Genomic DNA, 27346 nt, shown 5'->3' on the forward strand with positions numbered 1-27346 from the left:
CAAAGAAAGTGAGCTCTCTTTATGATGACTTCATGGGTTTACGATGCAGTTTCCTGGAAAATAACGCAGAAGTGAAAATCTCTATTCATCGCTTTCAGGCCTGTCAGAAATTTTATGTTGTTTCTTCTGTGACTTATGGGAGACTGGGATAGCACTATTTCGGCCTTCTTGGGCCTCTTCAGCCAGACACACCCATATTTTGTGACTCCTCCCTGTAGAGGTCAAATATTTATTTCTTTTGATTCATAGGTATAAATGTGCGATATTTTTGCAATCAGGGTTTTTTCCTATGTTGAAAGATGTTATGTATATACATATATATATATAGAAAGAATATGCACATAAAAGCCTACGAAAAAGGAAAAAAGAAAAAAGACATATATATATATATATATATATATATTTAATTTGATTTATATGCCGCCCTTGTCCGGAGACTCAGGGCGGCTTACAATGCGTTAAGCAATAGCCTTCATTCTTTTGTATATTTTATACAAAGTCAGCTTATTGCCCCCACAAACTGGGTCCTCATTTCACCTACCTTAGAAAGGATGGAAGGCTGAGTCAACCTTGAGCCTTGGAGAGATTCGAACCAGCAGAAATTGCAGGCAGCTGTGTTAATAACAGGGTGCACTAAACCACTGTACTATCAAGGCTCTTTTATATAACCAATTACTTACAGGATGTGTTAATAAACAATTAATGAACTTGAATCTATTACTACAATTCTTAGCTTCTGAAATGTTCTGAATTAATAGATCTAGCTGCTGTAATTACAGTCAAGAAATCAACTTTCAGGGTAGACAGCTAGGGCTTGCAATATAAGTTCTTATTGTGAAGTATTTCTCTTAAAACATCTAGCAATTCCATATGATATATATCCTCTTTGTGCCCCACTGCCTTCAGCCAGCTAACTTTATTACTATTTATTAAATTATGTACTGCATTTCAGTCCTGAGGGCATTTGGGCAGTTATTCCATTCCATTTATTGCACATATGATCAGCTCTCCTGTGTATGCATAAGTTTTGTCTATTCCCTCTTTTATTTTCTCAAACTTGAATTCTTTCAGAAAATGGGAAAATGTTCATGGACACTTTTTGTTAACTGATGTATACCCATCTCCCATTCCATTGATTCCATTGTCCCTCTGTTCATGTTTCCTTCCTATATAGGAAAGTGCAAGAGAACAATACTTATGCTATATATTGCATAGCTTGCCCATTACTCAACCATTTGTTTTTATTGGTTTGTTGATTGATTGATTGATTGATTGATTGATTGAACTACTTGCAAAGTACAGGTTATATAATTTCTGTTTAAATGGAATTTCCCAGTAATGGAATGTTTTAGAGAACTCCAAAATATCCTATTCCCCTTCCAGATCATACTGATTTAGCAGTTTCAGGAGCAACTTTACAGAAATTTATCTTCTAAAATGAAAATAGTTCAGAATTTTCCAGAAATAGACATGCTCTGAAAAGGGCTATTTAATTTGGTATTCCATATAATGGAATACCATATATTAGTCTGGTTTGGAAGTTTATGTAAGGTTCCAAAATATACTTGAGTCACCAGAATGCCAAAGAGAGAGACTCAAGACGAGGTTTGCAAAAAGAAGCAGATTTTATTTATGGCCAAAAACAAAATATTGGGTGCGACTATATCCAGAACATACTGATACAACACATGTAAGGAGATAGCTACACCTTGGGGATGGTATGGCCTCCTTTTTATACCCTCAGAGGCATTCGCTTAGTACCCAATTCTGGCCCCCTGGCCCATCCCGTCCTTTGGCAGTGCAGCAAGGAAGGGGGGTGGGTGGGTGCTTAGCAACCCCACTTCTTGAGCTATCCACCAGTTACAGAATGATACCGAAAAACATAACATAGAAGTGAGATCACTGGTAGAAACAAATGGCAGGGGCAGTTCTAAATCTTAGCAAAGCAATTCTTATAGAAGCAAAACAGCAAGTCAAACCAATTTTACTGACTCCACTATTATTTCCCAACAATTCTACCTGTTATATTATTATTATTATGTCCCTTCATTCAATTTCAGAAAAACAATTAAATTACTCTGAGAATGGAATAAGGAAGGTAGTTCTACCTAGTGACAGGCTTTACATATATCTTAATTTCACTGTTATGGATAAGTGAAACAAGTATAGTCCCACAACAATCATAATCACAATCATATTCACTTTACATATCCAAGGTTTTTCTTTTTTTAAAAAAAAAAAAAACTGAATAGATTTTAAAAATCAATGTGTCTCTTTTGCACATATGTTCCTTTCACCTAGTACTTTGATTTTCTTTCACTTTATATCTCAAATGTCTGCATCAATATACCTTGGAGTTACTTTAACCTATAAATATATATTTATCAGTTCTTTTTACTATATAATCCTGAACACAGTAAGAGTAATATTACTGTGTTCACAGTAATCAATATTAGAAGAATTATGATCTTTGATTTTTTTAAGCCAAAAGCTCCTTGTACTTGAAAGATAAATTCTACAAAACACATTTCCTAAACAAAGTTATTGACAGAACAAACATTTATTTCCAGACATAATGAAAGATGCATGAAGAATGCTTTCTTAAATACCTTTATTTGAAGAAAATTTAAAAAAAAATTAAAGCCCAATGGTTATTGTTCAGTTTACATTGTTCAAGTACAACACTTTTAAAGTACAGAACTTACTTGAATGTCAGAATAAATTGTTTATAAATAATTTCTTATAGACACTATTTATAAGCAGTTCAGATTTGTCCACCTACACAATTTTATTCAGTAGATAATCTGATAATCAGCTTTGTCAGATAACAGAAGTTCAAGTTGTATAAACATTTATAAAACCAAGTAAAGAGTCTTAAATACTTTCTTCCTTGTATGTGAGAAATGGCAATATTAGTCCTCACTTTGCTTGCAATTGTAACATTGAAATTTTAGTGAGAAAATACCATGTCTTTAAGATGATTTAATAATCATCTTAATGAGGATCTGAAAGTTAAGTATTTCTCTGCACTATAATGAAATGATTGTATGGGGGAATTTGCAAGTGGAGATTTGGGGCATGTTTTTTGAAAAAAGAATCTATGTAAATAGTCATTGTGTATTCTAATATGAATCACAAAACTAAATAGATTTTGTAAAAGTATTACTCATAGTTTATTCAAAATAAAATTTCATCTGCAGCTGTATGCTAAAAAAAAATATTGATCCTCATAGATCCTGAATTTTTTTTTCCTGGGGAATCAATAGTCAAACAATGTTGGTTTGGGGCCCGAGGATTCAAGCTTCATGGATGCAATTGTATGAATATGTGAATGCATTTTAAAATACAGGTTAGTGTCATGATTTGATTTTTACAGTTTTGAAAACAGTTTCAGCAAATACGAGATTTTCCATGGCAACAGAATAATTTCATTAAATAATTACATAATTACTGTAATTAATGTCTGTCAACTTCCATAAATGAGAATTGATCCTTATTTGTAATGTCGAAAGAAGGTGTTCTGTGTAAATGGCAGTGCGTCAATTAACATTTCACTAAACATACAATAAAACTGGGCAGACAACTCTTAAATTTGATGCCCATTAAGATATGTATGCTTCTCAATCAGTCTTAGAGTTAGTGATTTAGTAGCTTCATTAATACACATGGATCAAGCTAAGCTTGCTATTGTAGCTCTGCTTTTCTATCCATATGCATTCATTTGAGTGCTTGAGTTAATGATTAGTTTTTCAGAATGCAATTTCCTGAAAGAACTGAAACAATTTTACAGTTAAAAAGAGAAAGCAAAATAGAATGGCAATCAGAGAGGAGGGGTGTTTAAAGATTTTGGTTGTAAACACAGAGGAAGGCAATATAGAATCTTCACTGGTTTAAAATTCATATTTAAAATACAAACTGATTGTATTTACTAACAGAAAATATGCCAGTTTTTGAATTGCAACCTTTTCTTTGTTATGTTTATTATTAATATAGTTTAATGAAAAGAGAAAGTGGTTGAAAACATCAGGTTAAAAATCAAGAGTCTGAATTCTAGTCCTGCCTTAGGCACAAAGACAGCCATACTCTCTCAGCTGTAGGAAAAAGGCACTGGCAAGCCACTTGCAAAAATGCTGTCAGGAAAATAGGATGTATGGATTTCTCTAAGTAATCATCTGGAAACTGACTTTAAAGGCAATTTTATTGATATTTAGTTTGTCTAATATTGGAATCAGCTTTTAATGTTTGCTTTGCTGACTAAACACATTATACAAATTGTCTCCTGCTTACAAGAATTCTGATAAATCAATCTCTTTCCATATCTTATTACAAAGTTCTAAAAAATAATTTTAGGCAGATGACTAAAGGTAGTATATGCTAAAATTAAAATTACATATTTAAGACAAATCTGAATTTTCCCAAATCATCCAGTTTTTCTGTAATGTAATATTCAGAGGTGGGATTCTACTGGTTCGGACCAGTTCAGGTGAACCGGTAGCTCCAACGATCAGATGCTCCCGCTTGCCTGCCCGCGCTCTTTTCCTACCTTTATCTTCTCAGCTGATTCGTGTGGCAGAGCAGATTGCCACACATCAGTTGTGTTTCTCCTCCGAAGAAACACGGAAATGAAAATTTCTTCAAACTTCGCATGTGCATACAGCGAAGCGCGTGATCACCGAACTGGTTGTTAAACGGGGAGGATCCCACCACTGGTAATATTGGCTATTGGATATTCACACAGTGGATAACACCATGGTGCATGTGAAGCTTTCTATGCAAGTCTTTTATTCTGGTTTATTCAATCATCATCTTTTCCTTTATCTACAGGCAAAAAACCACATAGCCTAGGAAGTAGATTTCACAGAAAGAACACATTTTAATGTTCATCTTCAAAACTTTTTAAGAGATCAATTTTATGAAATGCTTTTTGTAACAGTTATTAATGTGTTATAATACAATCTGTGGGATATTGGTACCAGGAATATGCTGCATAGTATTCTATATTTAAATAAAAGGTCATTAGAATTGATGATATAGCTGTAAAATGAACATAGATATTGATCTTAACTTTATAAACATTAATTTTCTAAACAAATACCGTATTTTCTGGTGTATAAGACGACTGGGCGTATAAGACGACCCCCTATTTTTCCTGTTAAAATATAGGGTTTGGGCTATACTCACCGTATAAGACTACCCTTCTTCCAACGCACATCAAATAAAAATTAAAAAACATCAAGTGGCTCACCCACAATGTAAAAGGAGCTGTGCTAGACCCAAAATGGCCCCTGCAACAAGCAAGAACCTCACACAGCCACAAAAAGCCCAAAATAAAAAAAACTTTCACACACACACAACATAACACAACACAACTGGCTCACTCACAATGTAAAAGCAGCTGTGCTAGACCCAGAATGGCCCCTGCAACAAGCAGGAACCTCACACCGCCACAAAAAGCCCAAAAAACAACTTTCACACTTTACACACACAAAATTCCACATACAGCTTTGTGAGATTTTGTGTGTTTGTGTAGTTAGAGTGAAACACTACAGAAACACACTAAATCTCAGAAAGCTGCACAAATATTATTTTATTTTTATTTTTATATGAAAACTAAATTTAAAAATTCCTAAACTTTAAATGGCTAGGTCTAAAAAAGAACAACTAAAAAAATCCCCAATTAACTATTTTTTTTAAAGCTCCCAAAGGGGAAAAAAACTTACCCAATAGAATAGGGGTCTCCAACCTTGGCAACTTTAAGACTTGTAGACTTCAACTCCCAGAATTCCTCAGCCAGCTTTGTTTTGCTGGCTGAGGAATTCTGGAAGTTGAAGTCCACAACTCCTGCCTGCTTGATTGCAGGCAGGGAGTGGCTTGCTGATGGAATGGATTCAGGCAAGTGAAGCAAGGCAAGCATTGTGATTAGCAGCTAAGGTAAGCAAGCTGGAGGGGGAAAACTTTTTTCCTTTTACAGGGCTCTGGCGATCCCAGCTGAGTTGCCTGATTAGCAGGCAACTCAGCTGGGATCGTCAGAGCTTGCAGAGCCCCGTAAAAGGAAAAAAGTTTTTTTCCTTTTACAGGGCTCTGGCATCCCAGCTGAGTTGCCTGATTAGCAGGCAAAGCTGGGATCGTCAGAGCTTGGATCGCCAGAGCCATTTAAGTCTCATCAGAGCCTTTCGGGCTGGTCTGCCAGGATACAGGAGAACGACATCCGACGTATAAGATGACCCTCGACTTTTGAGAAGATTTTCATGTGTTAAAAAGTCGTCTTATATGCCGGAAAATAACGGTATGTGTTGCTGATAGTCATAAATTTATCTTAGTGCTATAATTTAATAGTTTATAATTTAATTATGATTTAATAGGTATTATGTATTATACTCCAAGAGTTATTGAGTAGTTATTTTGGTATAATGATTAAGGGTAGAAATTAACAGAATAACAGAGTTGGAAGGGATATTTTTTCCCCTTTTTTCTTTTTCCTTTTTTGAAAATGAAAATTATACCAGATTACCTCTGGTAGTTCCCTGGTGGTCCAGGATCTTTGAAAGATATTGAAAGTGGTTCTGAAATCATGTCTGCCAGTTCCTTCAGAACCTTGGAATGTAAACAAAATAATTTTATATAGACCTCAGAAACAGGGAGACTGGGACATGCCCAAAGTGTCATTATATTATCAAGCACAGTTAAGGTACATAATTTCATTTATTCTGGAAAACTCTTCTAAACAATAGGTTCAAACAGGAACTATTATCACAGCTAAATAAATTGAGAAATCAGTGGTTTTTTTTCATCCAAAACATTTTTCTAGAATAAAATTGTTTGAAAATATTTTTTAAAACAATGCTTCAAATTTGGAAAAATAAATGCACAGGTTTGATAAAGGACATTTCTCCTTCAACTGTTTTGATAACATCTTTTGTTCAGGACAATTACTACAGTTTGGCTAAAATGAAATATTTGAGTGTATATAAACTATAGACCAAAATACAATGGCAAATATCCCAGTGAAGATCAGAAAAAGCTGATAAGATATCATGGGTTTTTTGGTATTGATTTAAATCTCTTCTGGACAATAGAAATATTAGATTGTCAGCAATATGACCTTATACTTACTTCTGAAATTTAATATTCCATATTTAGGGCAATCAAAAGGAACAATTTTAAAAATTTATAGATTATTACTGCAATAAGAAATAGGAGATCTACCATAGGATTTAAAGAAAGTTTGAGATTCCAGGGTACCAGTAATCCCATATAGAAGACAAAATTGGCAGAAATTATGGAGATCATTTCATATTATTCAGAGATCATTTATTTCAGTTTTAATGCAAGAAATGCAGTGGAGGTATTTGATTCCTGTTAGGTTGACACATATTTATCAACATTATTCTTTCAAATGTTGTAGAGGTAGTTTTAAAAAAGCTCATTCTTTCATTTATGATGATCATGTAATAAGTTTATACAGTTGGCAAAAAGATTTTGGAGAGGTAAGTATTATGTCTAACCAGAAAATTGAATATTCTCCAGAGTTAGGCTTATTGCACTTATTTACAGAACCAAATCAAAAGCTTAAAAAGAAAGAATTGGTTATCTATTTAATTATAGTAGCCAAAGAAATATTTGTGCATTATTGGAAAACTTTAGATTACAAGTGAGATGTGGATTAGTAAAGCCTCTTCAGTAAAGCCAGATTATAATCTATTGCTTTTAAAGTAAACCACAGAATCCAAGAGTGTCTGATTGTGGTTCCTTTAACTCTGTGATTTTTTTTTCTAACTTAGAAAAAAAAATCACAGAGTTAAAGGAACCACAATCAGACACTCTTGGATTCTGTGGTTTACTTTAAAAGCAATAGATTATAATCTGGTGTACCTCTATGAAAAAAAATTACATGTATGATATCTGATTTTTTAATTTACACAGTAGTAGATTTTTTTTGGTGTATTTTCTATATTTTTTCCTCAGAATGTGTCTTGGAATTATGTTAATGTGACTACCTGATATTGTAATAGGTAAAAGACATGAACAAACTATTTTTTTTTGGGGGGGGGGGCTAGGTTTAACTTTAAGTATGTATGTTTGGCTTGATTTTATAATATTTGCATGAAATCTACATATGTAATTTGAATGGGTGCACTTTTTGTTTCCAAAGCTCACAAATTAATTGCAATCCAACCCCATCAGTTTTTTTAAAAAAAATATCTTCTTTTGTTTAATTCCCATTTGGAGAAAGTGAAAGCATTTGATAAATGCTTTGATAAATGGAACAACCAACAAATTGTCAACCTCAATCACTGGACTCCCTGATGTTCACAGTAAACTGTAAGATTAGATTTTAAAAATAGACTAATTTGAGAACCAAAGCTTGTGCCTGTGTTTACACAATAAGAAAAAAAAGAGAGAGAATTAATTGGTTTGTGTAAATGAATCTTGTGTCATGAAGTATAAACCATTAGCTTCATGAAATGGCAAAAAAAGCTCATATAAGAAAAATAAATACAATTATATGCTAATTATAATATAGTATTAGTAAATCTCCTGGCTATCAAATGTTAACATTTTCAAAGAAATTGTCAGACTTTTTTTGTTTTAATGAGCAAACTTTGGAGGAGCAGTGTTAACAACAGCTTTGTAAGTGAAATTACACATTTCCAAAAAGGTCAAAAAATTTTGAAGATGGGATTGGCTTGATATTATGTGTATTTATTATTTTAAATGTAGAATGCAGATATGAATATTAAAAAATTATAGTATGGTTGCTTATGGTTGCTTATTATCATAGAGAAAAAAGTTAATGACACACAAAAGGAGCCCTGGTGGCGCAGCAAACTAAAGACTAAAGCACTGCTATTAATTTTATTAACATAAGCTGCCTGCAATTACTACAAGTTCAAATCTCACCAGGCTCAAGGTTGACTCAGCCTTCCATCCTATCTAAGGTAGATAAAATGAGGACCCAGATTGTGGGGGCAATAAGCTGACTTTGTATAAATATACAAAAGTATGAAGGCTATTGCTTAACACATTGTAAACCGCCCTGAGTCTTTGGAGAAGGGCAGCATATAAATAAATACATACATAAATAATGAATGAATGAATGAATGAATGAATGAATGAATGAATGAATGAATGAATAAATAAATAAAAAATTAACACAGTGTTTCTTCCAGCTTAGTCCTGAATTTCAGGAAAATTGTCCCATTGTTATCTCATTATGTGTATGCCAGTACATATAGATTAACTTCTGAATTATTAAGATGTTTTGTGCATTAAGTTCAATATATAGAAGGATATCAACCCTTCCAAGACCGAGTGGGTGTGGATGCCGGCATCCCGATATAGCCAGCTGGTGCCATTGCTGACTATTGGGGGCGAGTCATTGACCCCCACAGAGGGGGCTCGCAACTTGGGCATCCTCCTGGACACACGGCTATCTTTAGAAGAGCACATGACGGCCGTGGCCAGGGGGGCTTTTTATCAGGTTCACCTGATACACCAGTTGCGCCCCTTTCTGAGTCGGGATTCCTTATGCACAGTCATTCATGCTCTCATCACTTCTCGCCTGGACTACGCCAATGCTCTCTACATGGGGCTCCCCTTCAGGAGCACCCGGAGGCTCCAACTGGTCCAGAATGTGGCCGTGCGGGTGATTACGGGAGTGACATGGTGCTCCCATATAACACTTCTCCTGCGCAAGCTGCACTGGCTCCCGGTGGTCTTTTGGGTGCGCTTCAAGGTGTTGGTTCTCACCTTTAAAGCGCTCCATGGCTTAGGGCCAGGGTATTTATGAGACTGCCTTCTGCTACCGATAACCTCCCACCGGCCAATACACTCTCACAGAGAGGGCCTCCTCAGGATGCCATCGGTCAAGCAATGTCGGCTGGTGGCCCTCAGGGGGAGAGCCTTCTCTGTGGGAGCACCCGCCCTCTGGAACGAGCTACCTCCCAGAATATGGCTGATTCTGGATCTCCGCACTTTCCGTAAGGCCCTGAAGATGTTTTTATTTCAGCAAGCCGGCCTGGCCTGAATAGGTTTTATGGGTTAGTTTTTTAATTGTATAGCTAGGGGTTTTAAATTGGGAGGCCGATTAAGTTAATTTAGTTTTAATTATCTTAACTTTTATATTGTATGTTATTTTAATTCTCGGCTGTTCACCGCCCTGAGTCCCTTTGGGGAGAAGGGCGGGATATAAATTCAATAAATAAATAAATAAATAAATAAATAAATAAATAAATATTGCATTCTGACTGTGGTGGGGATCAAGGGAGACAAGAGATACAAGCCTTGCTTAGCAACTTTACCAGCATAAAAAAAGGTTACATTTTAGACAAAGTCCATTTGACAGAAACCAATTTAGTTGATAATTGCATGTACACTGAGTGCTTCTGTACGAGACAAAAACCTTGTGTGTTGACTCAAACTTGGCCAAATACATTTCACTTCACTTCCATTCAATATTGATTTCAATTATATAAAATTACAGTATATTCATCGCATTCCATTTTTATTGTAATTAATGTATCTTTTCTTTTTGTCTCTCTTTCTCATGTATTGCATAACACATTGGTGGACCTGAGTGACTTGATACCTTATATAGTGTATTACAGTGGATTTGATTTCCTAATTGAGACCAAAATGTAAAGGAGCTGTACATTACAGTTGTACTGTTCTAGTCTACCATTTAAATATCAAAAGTCATTGAAATTGTATTCAGTTTGTGTTTACAATTAATATATACAACCACTAGCAGAGAAATGCAGATCATAACAGACTTCTTAAAAGCTTCCACCTTGAAGAAGAGGTTCTACTTTTAGTTGGTAGTTACATATTCTATTTGAGCAATTTTGTATTTTACATGCTGGAGATAGTGGTGGAATGGCTATAGCAATATTTATTTATTTAGAAAATGTATATGGCTGCCCACCGACTTTCAGTAACTCTGGGCTGCTTACAAAAAATAAAAACCCAATATACAACAATAAAAATAATATCCATGGTGACCCCAAGTCCCTTGTTTAGGAGATAAACGAGAATAGGGACAATTTTTAAAAAATGCTAGAGTATGGTTTTAAGAGACAGAAAGACATTCTTGTGCAATCTTCAAAGATAACTAATAAACAACTAAATAAAATGCATCTGAGTGTGAAACATAATTAGCACAGAAGGGAGAGATAACATTCTACCCAATCCAATGTTTTTAACAAATGTGCAAGCCTTAGCAATATATAACAAGAGGTAAGCATCTATTTAACAAGAGATAAGCATATGGACAAACTGATGCCATCTCCAATGGACATAGTTAAAAAGACTTTTATGTGTTGTAACTGTGTGAAAATCTATAACAATATACGGTGTCTTTTAACGATATGTAGGTTTCTTAAATTTCCAGAAATTCAATTTAAAATTGGGCTTTTTATTCTGTCTTGACTAGTTGCGCTACTTCAGAAATCTCTACTCTGCTTTTATATACAGTATCTATAAGGGCATCTTTCACCTCTGGTATTCTTTTCAAGTCTTGAAAGCAATAAGAATTATCTAGGATAATTTGTGAAACATGTCACTTGTTTAACTGCCTGCTTCACATAATTTTCAGTTTATTAATATCTCTATGGAACCTGGGAATGTACCCAGTACATTCCATGAATCAAAACTGGTGAACTCATGTCAGGAAAAAAAAAAACCCAACACTTTCTCATGTAATGTTCTCAGTGTGCATTTATCAAGCTATCTTGTTAGCTTTAACAGATTAACTTTAATAATTTAATAATTATTTGTTTTAATTATCTAATTAACTTTAATAATTCTTAGAATTTATATAAATCCATTGAGGAATATGTCTGGGTGGGAGACAAACTATAGTGGCTCCTGTAGAAGTCATACACACGTGCATTATTCAGAATTCTTCACTGTGACCTGTGGCTTTCTTCATAGTGGTTCACCTCAGCACCAGATCCCAGCTGATGTCCTGATATTCTCCTTACTGCTGCTTATGCTTCTGTTTTGGCCACTGCCATGTTGGAAATCTTCTTAATCACAGGGCTGTTTTTCCAAACATATTACAAAGGGGTGGTGTCTTTGGGGGGATTTTTTTGTGTTTTTTTTTTCTCCCAAAAATGAGCTGTGCTTCCAGGGTTGTTTATAAGTCATGTACAAAAATATGAAGGAACCAGACCTATGAAACTCAGTAGCATTTATTTTTTCTAAATAAAAAGGAAGGGAAAGAAATATTGTTTTCTGAATGTGCTAGAATTATTAAACTTGTTTCATTTAGGCTGGGAAGAAGAGCTCTCAAGTGAGAATCCCAAATTGTAAGGGAAAAATAATACAGTGTTGAAAATTTTGTTTAGGAAATCAAGAGGGACAAAGAGCAGGGAAGGAAAGAAAGGGAAAGGAGGAAGGAAGGAAAATACTACTGCAAATTAAACAAAAACCTTTTGCTTTGCTTATATATTCTAAAAAGAATTTTGTCTGTGGCTCCCAGCATTAGTTTAGAATGCAGCATTGGAATGGGAAGTAAAAGTCCCCTTCTGTATCATTACTTCTATCTACAACATTAAAATGCTATTAAGTCATTATATTATAATGCTTTAGGATATAATAGTATCTGTGCTTTCTTACTCAGAAATAAAATTAGCAAAAATCAAATGGAATTAGAAATAACAACCATAATAGATGTGATTAGGTGTCAGGTAATAGAGAAGTGACAAAAACGGAAGAATATAAACTTGAGAGACATTAAAAAAAACTGGGATGGAAAAATATTCATGTAATACAACAGATTCATAAAATTACAAATTACCTCTGTAATCTCACAGTGATGTTATTCACTAAAACTAGTAATAAAATAGCCTGTTGATATCTTGAGCAGTTATATAAGTTCCTGTGGGATATCTATTAGAAAAAAAAATATCCTTGCATATTATTTTTCAAAAAGGTACATTTAGATTCTAAATTAAAACCCTTGGAAAAATATTTTCTAGCTAGATGAATATTCATTCTGCAATACAAATAGAATAATATTACACACATATAAAGACTGAAGTATTGGGCAATGCCCAGTATTAACAGCATCATCCATTTGCTCGGTATGCAAACAACAGATGTGTGATGGTTTCCAGGTGGGACATCACTAGCCTTTCAAAGGTTTTCATAACTACAGATGTTAGAGCAACTGGTCTGTAGTTCCTTGATGGAGGGCTTCTTTGGCACTGGGATGATAGTAGAGCGTTTGAAACAAGAAGGAACATGGCATATCTTTAGTGATTTATTGAAGATTCAGGTGAAGATGGGAACCAATTGGTCAGCACAGACTTTTAAGCAAGAAGGAGTTATCTTGTCTGGGCCTCATGCTTTTCCTGGCTTTTGTCTGTGAAATAGATCTTGCACTTCCTTTTCTGTGATCACCAGGGGTTGGGAACCCAATGGGATGGAGTCAGTTGCAGGAGGCTTGGCTGTTATTTGTGTGTCTGAGATGGGCTCAGTTGTGAGAGGCTTGGCTGTTGTTGGTGTGTCTGGGATGGGGGTTGTGGAGATAGGAGGCTATAGTTTCTTTCAAACCTGCAGTAAAACACATTCAGGTCATCTGCCAGTTGTTGATTTCCTAAGTAAGGTATCCTAAGTAATGATGTCTTACTTAATGACTGGCAAAAAAAGTTATAAAAATCAGGCACAATCATTTAATAATTGCATCACTTCACTACAAATTTTCTGCTTTCCGTATTGTGATTATAAGTTGAGGACTGCATGTAGCTGTAACAAACAGTTTCTACCTTTTAGGATCAACAATCAACAGTAAAAGAACAAACGGTAGACTACAGAGTAGAGCTTGGTGTAGAAGTTATAAAAGATATTCAGATGCCCAATTATATCTACAAAGCAGGGGTGGTATTCACTTACCTTCACTACAGGTTTGCAAATGTGTGCGTGTGCGCGCCGGCTTTGCTCACATGAGCCACCTCTACATATGTGCAGAGCCTTACATGCATGCACAGAGTGTCAAAAACGGGATGTGATGACATCTGGGGGGGTGGAGCCTCCTGCAGCTGCCGCTACTGCTACCGCTTTACCCGAACTGGATAGAACCGGCTGAATCCCACCACTGCTACAAAGATCAGAGTAGCACAGGGAAAAATATTCCTTGTAGCTGTCTATAAAAGTGGAAGTTGGACTTTAAAGAAGCAGGGTAGAGACAGAGAGTATTGGCAGTTTTGAAACTTGAAAACTCATGATAAAGCCTTGGACAGCCAAGAAAATGAATTTCTTTGTTTGAAGACAAAACAAAATGAAGAATCAAACAAAGTAGCTTAGTTCTCACTTCAGGCACAAATGACTGGGATCAAATTATCCCACTTCAGACACATATATTTCTCTAGAGAATGCTCTAAAGGTAAAAGTGGAAGAGAATGATCAACGACAAAATTGATAGACTCATTTACAGGTGCAGTGGGTACCCTGTTAGAAAACCTGAAGGATAGGGATATATATTCATGGAGAAAATCCAAGAGGATTTTTAATGCATATCACCATCTTCATTTATTATTCTTTATCATTATTTTACGAGAAAAATAAAATTAAAAGTCTTTCTTTCTTTCTTTCTTTCTTTCTTTCTTTCTTTCTTTCTTTCTTTCTTTCTTTCTTTCTTTCTTTCTTTCCTTCCTTCCTTCCTTCCTTCCTTCCTTCCTTCCTTCCTTCCTTCCTTCCTTCCTTCCTTCTTCCCTCCCTCGTCCATCCCCTCTCCTCCCCTCCCCTCTCTATTCTCTACTCTCTTCCCTCACCTTTCTTTTTGTCTGGCACAAAACAAAACAAAATAAAACAAAAACTACAAAGAAGGACACATTATGATTCGTCCAAACATATTTTTTTTTAATTGTTCCTTGCCCATAGACAGAATCTTGACAAATTAAAGCATGCTAACAATCCCGTAAATCATACACTCTTGGAACTATTAGGGAGGTGCCATTTCCACTCCCTTTCTCTCATATAAACTATCTGAACTGAGTTGTCCTCTGGAATGCATTCCCTCCCTTCCTGAGAATCTAGATTACATTCCATCATACTTATACATTGGAAAAGATTGTGCTGAGAAACAGGTCATATAAAAAAATTATGAACTTACATTCAGAAGCTGTAATTCTACAGGTAGTCTTCAATTTACAACCACAATTGAGCCCAAATTTTCTGTTGCTAAGTGCGACAGTTGTCAATTGATTTTTGCCCTGTTTTACAGCCTTTCTTGCCATAGTTGTTAAGTGAATCATTGCAGTTCTTAAGTTACTACATGGTTGTTAAATGAATCTGGCTTCCCCATTGACTTTGCTTGTCAGAAGGCCACAAAAGGTGATCAGACGATTCTGGAACACTGCAACCAGCATAAATGTGAACCATTTGCTAAGCATCTGAATTTTGATCACGTGACTATGGGAATGCTGTAACAGTCGTAAGTGTGAAAACGATCATAAGTCACTTTTTTCAGTACCATTGTAACTGAGTAGTTGCTAAATGAATGGTTGTAAGTCAAGGACTACCTATTTTGCATTTCTTAAGTGCACATGGCAACATTATACCAACTATTTTTTTCTTTTATACAGCCTAATTTAGAGTTTTAATGATTAGCATAGTAAATTATGATTGCTCAGCAACTGGCAAGTGTAGATCTTTTGATACAAGCATTGTGTTTTCCCTTATTTTGTACCAGGTAGCAGCCCAGCTGCTACCTGTCATACCAACTACAATTGCCACACAGCATTCCTGCCACACAGAAGGTTTAATAATCAGTACCAGATGTAACTAAAGCAAGAAAAGTAAAGTTGAATTACTCTGTTTTCAAACTTATCTTTCTACTAACTTTCTGTTATTATGCACAAAGTATATCCAACTTTGAAAAAAAATAGCAATTATTGAAATATCTCTTTGGCTGTAATAATTAAAAATTATTTAGCTTCTTAACAACCAGGAAGATTCTATCTATTATAAAAATAAACTTTAACTAATGTAGAAAATAATAATTTCAAGGTAGGTTTAATTGTGGTAGAAAAATAATGACTGATTTTTTGATTAATATGTGAAAATGAAAGCATCATCCATTTTCAGACTAAATTGATTTTCAGTCTCTTTAGTATTATGTGTATTATACAAATATATTTCTGTAGGCAAATAGTAACACACTCACAGCTTATATATCTATATAGTTCAGCTTTTATTGCTTTACTGCTAAATAATCAGTTTACAGAAAGTGAAGAATCTCTGAAAGATGAATCACAGAAATTTTAGATAATTGTCACATATTTTAATAACGTGTTACAAAATCCAGATTAAAAGGGAATATGAAATATGAAAGCTATCAGAAATCTTGTTGTATGCTGGCTATTCTTGCATTTGTTGGCTATCAAAACTGTTTAGCTAAGTAATGTGAATCATGGTCTGGAAAAGATGTGCATGCCAGGAAGATGTTTTCCAAAAACAAACTGCCTTCTTTAATAATTGAGATTGATGGAGCAAGGAAAACGATTTACTAGCATCTAAGTTCCCTGCTGATCCTGTGATCTCACCTGCTTGCTGTAATATTTATACTAAATCACATCAAGAAATGCAACTAAAAATGTAAGGCAACCTCCTGGTAATTAGAAATAAAAGATTAGTTTCCTCTTTAACAGTACGATAACAGTGTAGAAGTAATATCCTGTCCCTTCGGTTCATAGAAATAAATATCTAGATTCTCACAAACTTTGGAAATGTCATGCATATTTTATATTAGCTTTCTTGCAACCTGCCACAGTTGGCTGTTTTTAGTGTATTTTGAAATGGTTTATTTCAGAATATTTTAAATATTCTGACATGCATACTTCCATATTTACTACCACATTTTGACATAATCAGTGTCATGCCAATAAATGTTTAAGAACCGTTTCTGCAGGGACCATTGACATCACCAAGCTGCACCACTAGACAGGTACACTAAAACATTGGAGCTCGGCTGTCAACCACCTCGCGCAATTCTAGTAACTTTAACATTTGACTCTATGAGGAATCCCTGTGCATATGTAAGTTATAAACAGTATGCCACTGCTTATAACTCACTTATGTATAGGGAGTCCTTGAATCTGGGAATGGAAATTGGTGTTTTCAAGAACAGATAATTTTTTTTTTCCTTTCGGATCTGTTAAATTGGTAGCTAACTGTTGTGGTCCTCCAGCAGCCTGCGGAACTGGCAGCAGAGTCAGACAGTGAGGAGGCTGGGAGGAACATGGGCCAGTCCCGGAGTCTGGGGAAGGCTCGGACGAGGGCTCTGTGTCGGAGGCAGAGATGGGGCCAGCTCCATCTGGGAGTTATGTGCGGACTCCAGAGCCTCCAGAGTCGGACATCAGAGAGGCAGAAGAACAGGGGGAGCCTATTCCTAGTGCGCGCATGCGCAGAGCTGCTAGAAAACAAGAACAATTAAAACAAAAGGGATGACTCTGGAGTAATACTTGGAAATAATTGGCCTCTCCCATAAGACATAAAGGAAAAGCAGAGGCACGTGGGTCTTTGCAGGAAGCAACGTTGTGGATGGTGTCGGTTTGTACTTTGAAGCTCTGTTTTTGACTCTGTGTTTCCGTGTGGCCTTGCCAAGATAATTGCCGATTAGGTCTTTGGCAGCGTGTCAAAGAAGATAAAGGAAGCCTAGGTCAGAACACTAACCTTCTTTTAAATCAAAGAGACAGACTTCAAGGTATCAAGGAGGTAGTGTTGTAGCATACTCACTGATAAATGTCTGCTGCAGTATACCTATTCAGTTTCTAAATTTCTGGAATCTAACTCCCTTTTCATTGTAGAATTGTAGAAAACTTGATTAATGTAGACTATAGGAATCTAGTTTTCCTGCTTGTCAGCTAGTGGTTAGAAATTTATCACGATGCCAGTTAAATACTCCTTTAAGAATAGTAGAAAATCAAATTTGTTGAATAAGGAATAAGGATAAACTTTATATATGTCACCACAGAAAAAACTGGATATAAATGAAATTAATCAGTTGTTAATAAGAATAATCAAACACAGCTTTTAAAGAAAATGTTACTGTACATCATTTTAAAGGATTAGCCTGTGAGCAATAAGAAGTTTCACTTGACTTTAGAAGTCAATTTTTATTAAAACAAGTAGACAGCTGTGCACTTCCTGCTTTCTGTTTTTAGAATAAATTGCATTTATCAAATTTAGGGCTCAAATCAATTAAACTGAATTTTGTAAAAAAAAAAAAAAAGTACTGTGTCTTTTGGGAGGTCTCTTTTTTCCCTGCTTTCAACTCTTTCATTTAGAATCTAGAATGCTCAGATTTCATCTTGCTGCCAGCTGAAATTAGAACTTTTTATTTCTATGCAAAGTAACATAAGAACTGAACATGCTGAGAAATGTTGTTTTCTTTGCTTTCATGGGAAATATCCTTGAGGAATTTTCCATTCTGCTATTTTATCTACCTCAGTCATAATTCCTTTTAGGTGAAATATAGATTTACTTAAGGGCATTGGTTTTATTATCAGTTTTATTTTCACATTTCTTTCTAATTATCTTTAGTGTAAAATCTCTATATTTTATACTGGCCATGAGAGATTTTGTCATTGCTTTATCAACTATAGCTCCAAAACCCTTTCCTTATTGCTGTAACTTTGCTTGCCTCGAACTCATCAATACATATGTGTAATATGGGACTCAATGCTCATTTTCAGCATTGGCGACAAATTTGAAACTCTGCTTCTGAGTCTCTTATGAGGACCCCAATTCCTGGGTCCCAATATTTGTTTGTTTTCTTAATATATTTTTACATTACTAAATGTCATTTGTGGTATGCTGAACATGATGCTTAATCACTACTACTCCAACCCAGTGTGGCACTTTGTCTTAGCAAGATAATTTTATTTTATCCCCGAGATAACACATGTTCTTCCAGGGAGCATATTTAGATGTTTCTTTCCAAATCAAACATCACTGAATATTTTGCAGACTATTTGGCTTAAAACTATCCTGGATCCATAGATCAAAAAGTAACAAGTAATCAATTATTGCCTTTATACATACAAGCATGAATTTTGTGAAGCTGGAATGCAGTTAGATAGATGAAGTACTATACAGTAAAACTCAAGAAGCAATTTCACTTAAAGCAAATCTGTAGTTGATAGTCAGGAAATTAAAATAATATATGAATAATGATAAATTTTGAAAGACAAAAGGAGCATGTTTTCAATAAGAATTTAGAGGAAGTAATTCAGAAAAGGGAAAACAAGGATAATCTGGGAACTAAAAATAAAGCCCTATTGAAGGACTGGGTATATTTAGCTTTGAAAAAAGAAAATAGGGAGGGGGGATATAGTAGGACTCTTCGGGATGAGCCTCGGTGGCAAAGTGGTTAGAATGCAGTACTGCAGGCTACTACTGCTGACTGCCATCTGCCTGCAATTTGGCAGATTGAATCTCACCAGACTCAAGGTTGACTCAGCCTTCCAGCCTTCTGAGGTGGGTAAAAAGGAGGACCCAGATTGTTGGGACAAATATGCTGACTCTAAACTGCTTAGAAAGGGCTGTAAAGCATTGTGAAGCGGTATATAAATCTAAATGCTAATGCTATTGCTTCAAGTACCTGAAGGGCACTCACACACCAAGAGCAACAGTTTGGTGTGGTGATTAAGGCTTCAAGCTAGAAACTGGGTAACCAGGAGTTCTATTCCTGCCTTGGACATGAAGCCAGCTGTGGAACCTGGGCCAGTTATTCTTTCTCAGCTCTAGGAAGTAGGAGGTAAGTACAAAACACTTCTGAAAAACAACACTGCTGCGACTTGTCCAGCAAGTAGCCAGGACTCAAAGCAAACAAACATGATGAAAAGTTGTCTTCAGAGAACTTCAGAGTTTAGGAGGTAGAAAAATGTTTTAAGTGACAGATAGGTTCTGCTTCAGCACTAAGGGAGAAAAAAAATCCCAAGCATTTCAGCAGAGGAACCAATTGCCTAGAAGGTGGCTTCTCTTTGTTGGAAGTGTTCATGATCAGCCTAACTAGCCTTCTGATTAGAAGGATTTAATTTGGATTCCTGCACTGAGCAGAAGTTGAACTTGGTGGCCTAAATAGCCCCTTCTCACTCTATGATTCCATTAGCAAAAAAGACCCCTGCGCTAATAGAGGGTACCTCATCCTTGCTAACACAAGATATGGTGTTCTACGACAGTATATCATTTGAATGTAATTCAGTTGCTCTTTCCAAAAGTTCTTTGTAAATAAATGAGTACTTCCATCGAAATAGAGCCAAAGAAGTGTGTTATTATTTCTCCTCCAGTTTTTATATTGATGATTGAATAATGATGGGCTAGTAGTTTTTCTGTCCTTGCTATTTTTTTTTAAATGTTCACCAAAGAAAAAGGAGAGAAAGAAAGAAAGAAAAGAAATCTTCTAGAAGCTTTTAAGCCTTTTGTATTTGCATTTCTAAACATTGTATACCTTATTGTAAGTTGAAAGAGGAGTTGGTGAATAAGGGACTCCCAAAGGAGTAACAGTTAGCATCATTTCTTTGCTACAAATAAGCCAAAAATATTTTTGTAACTCTCTAGAAAGGACTGAAAGCTTTGAAATATTTTAGAAATCTAAGTCCTTTTATAGCAGACCTGCAAGAAAAATGTTTAACCATATTAACCACATACAGCATATATCAGACGAAGAAGCACATTTGACTGACTGTAAAACCGTAGTGTATGTAAAATATTGACTATAAATTGCGTGTATTATGCATTTGTGTCTTTAGTTAAAAGTCACTATGATACTGACTAGGTCAATGATATCTTTTTTATTATATGTATTTTGGAATGAATTCATATCTATTGTGTGTCTTTTGAGGGACAAGCTAAGAGGCAGTATTGAGCAAGACTAAGGGCTGCATGTGGTCTGCAGTTGCTGGGCTGCCCACCTCTGTTATGGTGACAGTTTTGATATTCTGCTTTTCTTAAAAACAGGTTTCCCACTGTTGCCTTGGTTTATTCTAGCTAAACCATGCTGCTTTTCCTTCTTTATAAAGTGCCTTTATTTGTGAGAAAGATGAGCTTCTGTTAGATCAGTTTCAGACCTTTGGCATCATATGGATTATTATTCTGATATCACATTATTCTTTGAAATTCCAAGGGTATTACAATTTAGCTGGGTCTGTTTTGAAGGGATAATTTTTTACTGTAAAACTATAAAAATAGAGATAATTAAGCCCTGCCTCATTAAACAAGCTTATGCTGCCAATTCAGGTGTAGAGAAGGTTTTAATTATGAACATGCAGTAGTGTAATGAAACAAACAAAATGTTAAAAAGTTATGTAGTTACTTACCTTTGGAAATAGAAAATTGAAAAATTTGACATGCCCTAGGTATGCCAACAATCAAATCAATATTAGATAAAATAGTTTTAATATGTGAATATGTAGTGTTAGCAAACAGAGCAGAAGACTTTGTATACATGTTATATTACTAGATTACAACCTCTCTGAGACCATTTTGAAATAATGTCTATTCAATGAAATACAGTGTTAATAGCTCTATTATCATGCTTTTTATGATTGAAATATGAAGCATTTCTTTGCATAATGCATAAATCAAGCATAACAAAATTAACAATTTTGTATATAGGGTGAAAATATTTAAAAGCACCTAATGGGACATTTGTCCCACTGGGGTCAATAATGACAAAACTTAATTTAAAAGTGGTACTCAGCTCTGACACTACCATGTTTCCCTGAAAATAGGACCCTGTCTTATATTTTGTTGAACCCTGAAATAAGCACTTGGCCTTATTGCCATGCGCTCAAAAGCCCAATTGGGCTTACTATCAGGGGATGTCTTATTTTGGGGGAAACAGGGTAGAAAATAGGCCTGTGCAGCATTTCAGAATCAAGCTTCTACCTGATTATTTCTTAAACTGTATGTTCAGCTTGTAGGTAGGGATTTAGAGACACAAGTTTTGTTGAAATAATTTTTATTACAAAGTTGTTAATATGGAGAAAACTAAAATCTGCAAACAATAACGCTAAAGTCCCATAGAGATAGAGATAGATACAGAGAGATAGATAGATAGATAGATAGATAGATAGATAGATAGATAGATAGATAGGTAGTGAATTCAAAGTTCAAATCTTACTTTTCTTTCTCCTGCTGGTGAATCCTAATAGATTGAATCACATGACTTATTTGGAAGGATTGGTTGACAAAATGTGCACTGTTGCTGTAATGAATCAGCCTGATTTCAGGCCCTTTGCTTCTGATCTATCCCTCACCCTTGAACTCAAAGGCCAAAGGGTGTGATAAGTGTGCTTCAGTGTTCTTTAACAGAACCTGGCCCTGTGAGGGGCAGTTTTGTAATTCTGAGATGTAATATGTGTAGAAGATACAGGTTTGGAATGCAATTGCGTATGTGAAATCACCTTTTCCCTCACAAATCCAAAGGACCACACTGCCCTAAATGGGATTTTAAAAAATATTTATTAAGTCAGTGCATGGGATTCCCTCATGCATCTTTCATAAATATTACTTCTATTTCTATTAGGAAATGTCATTACTATTGGAAAACGTTATGCGACTTTCCCCCATGATTGCATTTCAGGTGCTCAGCAACCTGTTCATATTTACAAATGTTGCCTAGTGATCTGTGATCATGTGATTGCCATCTGCAATCTTCTCTGCCAACTTCCCCAGAAAAATCAATGGGGAAGCCGGCAGGGAAGGTTGCAAGCAGAGAGGACATTGGATTTCAGTTCCATTCTCCCAGTATACTGCAGGATTTCTTTTCTCCTCTGAGCCTTTCAGAATGCTGGCATTCACTAGTGCTTTATTGCCGCCACCCCCCCCCCCCCGGGAAGACTCAGAAAGGCTCTGGAGAAAAGTGGGGAAGGCTAGAAAAAAACCCAGCATTCTGAGCCATTCAGAACACTGGCATCTGCTAAAATTTTCTGTAGAAGACGAAAGTGCTACCTCAGTTTTCCCTTCCTTTCAGGAAGGCTTAGAAAGGCTATGGAGGGGAGGGGAAGGGACATTTGCAAAGGCCAGCATTCTGAAAAGCTAAGAAATCCCCTGGTGTGCTGGAGGAATGGATCTCAAATCTGATAGGATCACTAATGAATGCATATATTCTCACAATCATTCTCCCCAGTGGGACAGGGAGAGGGCCTGGGCCTCTCAGGTGTAGCGGGAGGTATGGGACCCTTTCCCCAGTGGTCCGTTTCAAGATCTAGGGGGTCACCTAATGATCACAATTGGGAGAGACAGGATTGTTGTTAAATGAAGTGCCCATGTGGCATCTTGCTTAAGACCTGTTTGATTCAACACCCAAGATTCTGGACCCAATTGTGGTCATAAGTGGAAGACTATCTGTAATGAACTGTCTGTATGCATACATCCAAACGCAGAGACCTCCAGAGTTCAACCCTGAGCTACATATATTCTCTTCTATTAGAGCCTGTTCTGTGGCAGTGCCTGCCTTCAGAATGACGTTTCCCTCAAGATTTGAACAGCCTCCATCCTAGTGATATTTTAAAAAGCCCTCGAGACCTGGTTCTTCATCCCAGACTTTTAGATGACGTCCTTTTCTTTTTTTTCCTTTTTCTTTTTTGTTCTTTCAGATTGCTATTTCTGACATCTTTATTCATGTTTGCTTTGTTTTTTGTTGTTTCTCTGTTTTTAAATGTATTTAATGATTGATAACCATCCAAAGAGTTAGGCAGCATATGTAATGTTATTCTTCTTGTAGTTATTTCTGTGGTGGAACTGATTCTTGTGGGTGAGAAGAAGGGAAATTTGCAGCCTTCTCATCTTTTGTCTTTAAATTCAGTACTTGCATGCAACTGCTTATTTTTATAGAGAAAGAAAATGAAAGGTTCTCCATGATACCACATGCCTGTCTTTTTATTAAGCTTTAAATTAAGCACTTGTATAAGACATACTAAACATAAAGGAAGAAGAAAGGATGGGAAGAGCAACAACAATTTTTGCACTTTGTCTGCTGGGCAAGAATTTCTTCTCTCCAGAAGCCAAATGGATATGATCATACAGAGGCCAATGGGAAGGGTCAATCTTATAGGTAGACAACTGGAGCCCTGCAGATCACTGACTTCACTCAGGCTCCTCCATAATCAGAATCTTCACATAGGAAGATCCAGGGGTGGGTTCTAAAATGTTTTACTACCAGTTCTGTGGGCGTGGCTTATTTTGTGGGTGTGGCTTGATGGTCATGTGACAATTATTTAGGATTTAGCAGAGGTACTGGTCTACCAGGCTTTTAACTGCTTGCAGAGCTGTACTGATCTACCCATTTATTTTTGCAGGCACTGGTCTACTCATGTATTTTTGCAGGCACTGGTCTACCCATTTATTTTTGCAGGCACTGATCTACTCATGTATTTTTGCAGGCACTGGTCTACCCATTTATTTTTGCAGGCCCTGGTTTGTTTTCTTTTACCACTGATCAGCTGTAGGGCGGCCCTTTGAAGCCCCGCAGCAAGAGTTTAAACAATTTTTTCCCTCTAGCCATCAGGAGGCAGCAATAGATTGAGGGTGGGGGCAAATAAAAGGTAAGAATAACGTGGGGAGTGGGTGAGGGAGGCCGGGGGGCAGAACTGGTTCGGAGATGCATATCGTAACCGCTACCGGCTCGGTGGAACCGGGCCAAACCGGGAGGAACCCACCACTGGGAAGATCCCTTCTTTCTATCTTCACATAGAAAGCTTGTTCTGCTTTTCTTCATAAAACACTGCTGCCTGATCTGGCTTCAACAGCAGCAGGACTGTTGAACAGCCTGTTTCAACAGCAGGATACTGCCACTGAGGTGTAAGCTTTACTGTAAAAACATCTCCTTCACAGGTAGTGATCACAAGACTATGGCAAGGAAGGTGCATGAATGATTTTTCTGTGAATTAAGCCTACATTGGTCTGCATAGCCCAGGGATCCTATTTCCTGTTTTAGATTACGATAGTTGGCACAGTTTGAGATATTGTACAGATCTACTGTCACAGATACAGAAATGTCCTTGAAGAAAATATGTGAGAACCCTAGCTCAGGAAAGCCTGAAGATGAAACTCAATATTGACCTGCCTTGACTCTCTTTAGTGTAACAGAGATAGAGTGGGAAATGCTGTCAGACTTTCAAGATTCTGTTATACAGCCATATCGATATTTCTTGTGATGTTTGTTTCCTGAGCTAAAGCATCTTAAACAGTTGACAGCTCTCTTCGTGGATAATGTGGTGCAGAAATTTTCCAGTAAAGCTTTGCACAGAAATAGTTTTTTTAAATGTTCAAAATTCTAAGCTATGAGAAGTATTTTCTTGGAACCAACATAATAAATGACAGAATTTTGTGTAATATAACTTTTGTATTGAACACAATAATAGGGCCAGCATATTGAAACATGGAAATATTTCCATTGAGATAATAAAGTCTGAAATCATAAATCCATAAGTGTTTGCCTTAAAGCTTGAGGGATAGGATAGAAAAAATGGCAGATAAAAATAGCTGTTGTTATTTTTAGAAGCTTGAATTTTGGTCTGGTTTTTAAGCTATTGTTTTATTCACATATGGATTATAGGTAGTTCTTAACTTACAACCATTTGTTTAACATTCAAAATTACAACACTGAAAAACTGATTTTTGTCTGGTTCTCACATTTATGACCATCACGCCATCCTTATGGTCATATGATCAGAATTCAGGCACTTAGCAAACAGCATGTATTTAAGATGGTTGTGGCTTCAGGTGATTGCCATTTGTGACCTTCCCAGCTGACTTCCAACAAGCAAAGTCAATGGGGAAAATCAGATTTGTTTAACAACCACATTATTCACTTAACAACTACAGAGATTCACGTAACAGTCCTGGCAAATTGGTTGTAAAATTAGGGACAACTCACTTAGCAATCAATTTGCTTAGTAGTGGAAATTTTAGGCCAATTGATCATAAATCAAGAATTATCCCAAATCTCCCATTCTGGTTTCAAAAATAGAAATGTACAAATTATCTACGGTATATAGGGAATTTTTGTTTAAGCCAATTTTTGAAATGTGGTGGAAATATGTACAATGCTAATAATTGCTAATTGGTGCTGTTTGTTAACAGCATAGTATTTATCAAAGAAACATATTTTTCTTTCTTTCTGCAATTTGTCTACTCCCCAAATTTGCTTGAGAGGGTTGGAGAATCTTTGGAACAGATGGTAGAGACTGTTAGTGAGATAAAGAAAAAGTTTCATTGTATTTTTGCAGTACTATAGTTGTCAATAACAGTTTTATTTTCTTAACACTTTTTGGTGATCTTCCTTAGTTATATTATTAAGAATCTGTGTTTAATCTAAAATTTGGAATATAGCTTTTCAGTTTCAAGTATATAATTCTGGTCAGTGTGTTTTCTTTCTGATTTTGATCAAACTGTGTCACAGGAGCAGATTTATATCAAATACAAATTATTGTATAAAATAGTTCATGCATATCGTCAGTTGGAATTACAACTTTTATAAATATGTTAATACAGTGGAGAACCAGTGTTATAAACAGTAGTAGTTAAGATGAAGACAGATTTAAATTCTTAAAATTTAAATTCTAAATTTAAATAATCAAATGACTATGTACTATTTGTCATTTTATAGTCCCAGTCTGTTTCACAATTTGCACCAGTGGTGGGTTGCTCCTGGTTCGGTCCGGTTCTTGTGAACTGGTAGTAATCGCTGGAGGCTCCGCCCACCCACCCCAATGTCATCACTGACTATCTGCGCATGCGCAGAAGCACGCACATGCTTCCGTTATGAACCGGTAGTAAAGGTAATGGAACCCACCCCTGGTTTGCACTACAGTGTATACTACCTTAAGGTCATAGGAAGAAGGCAGGATATACTTAGATTAGAAGGATGGACATGCAGGTTTATGGAAGCCAAGCCCTTCTAGATTTGAGGCCTAGATAATTGTTATGCCAGTGCCTTGAGTACTGGTGGGTTACATCCAGCTGTGAGCTTTGAGTATACCTCTGCGTTGAGAGACTGGGGAATGAAAACAGATTGATCTTCAATGAGAATGTCCTAGGGAATGGATTACAGGGTCAGTGGAAAAGTCTCAAGATACCATGTTTGTTTCCACATTGATTTTGTCCCTTTGGGGAGCAGAGAAAGATTAGGTGCCTTGGATGCAATCTCAAAACATCTGGAACACCATTTGAAAGAATCAGCATTGAGAAAATCACCATCAGTTAATTGCAAAAGGCAGCTTTACTTGGAACAGCTTACATCCTGCAATGAAATCTGTATAACACTATCAAACCTCCACATCTGCCTATCTCAGGTGGATAAAAAAGACTAAATCCAGTCTAAACTGACTGATTA

General features: G+C 36.1%; 1 protein-coding gene across 4 annotated transcripts in view; it reads left to right on the forward strand.

Annotated features, from left to right (window-relative positions):
* Nucleotides 1-27346, forward strand: part of DPP10 (dipeptidyl peptidase like 10) — a 201389-nt gene that overhangs the window by 72753 nt on the left and 101290 nt on the right. Inside the window, exons 5-6 of one of the 4 annotated variants that reach the window (XM_070957038.1) lie at nucleotides 19822-19849; nucleotides 24921-24955. The exons of the other annotated variants lie outside the window; for them this stretch is intronic. Coding sequence (XP_070813139.1) covers nucleotides 19822-19849; nucleotides 24921-24955 — 63 coding nt within the window. The remainder of the gene's footprint in view (nucleotides 1-19821; nucleotides 19850-24920; nucleotides 24956-27346) is intronic. 4 annotated transcript variants of the gene reach the window in all.

Source organism: Pituophis catenifer, unplaced genomic scaffold, assembly GCF_029215685.1.
Source record: "Pituophis catenifer annectens isolate HBS135680 unplaced genomic scaffold, rPitCat1.0.hap2 SCAF_1, whole genome shotgun sequence".
In the NCBI taxonomy this organism is placed as follows: Eukaryota; Metazoa; Chordata; class Lepidosauria; order Squamata; family Colubridae; genus Pituophis; species Pituophis catenifer.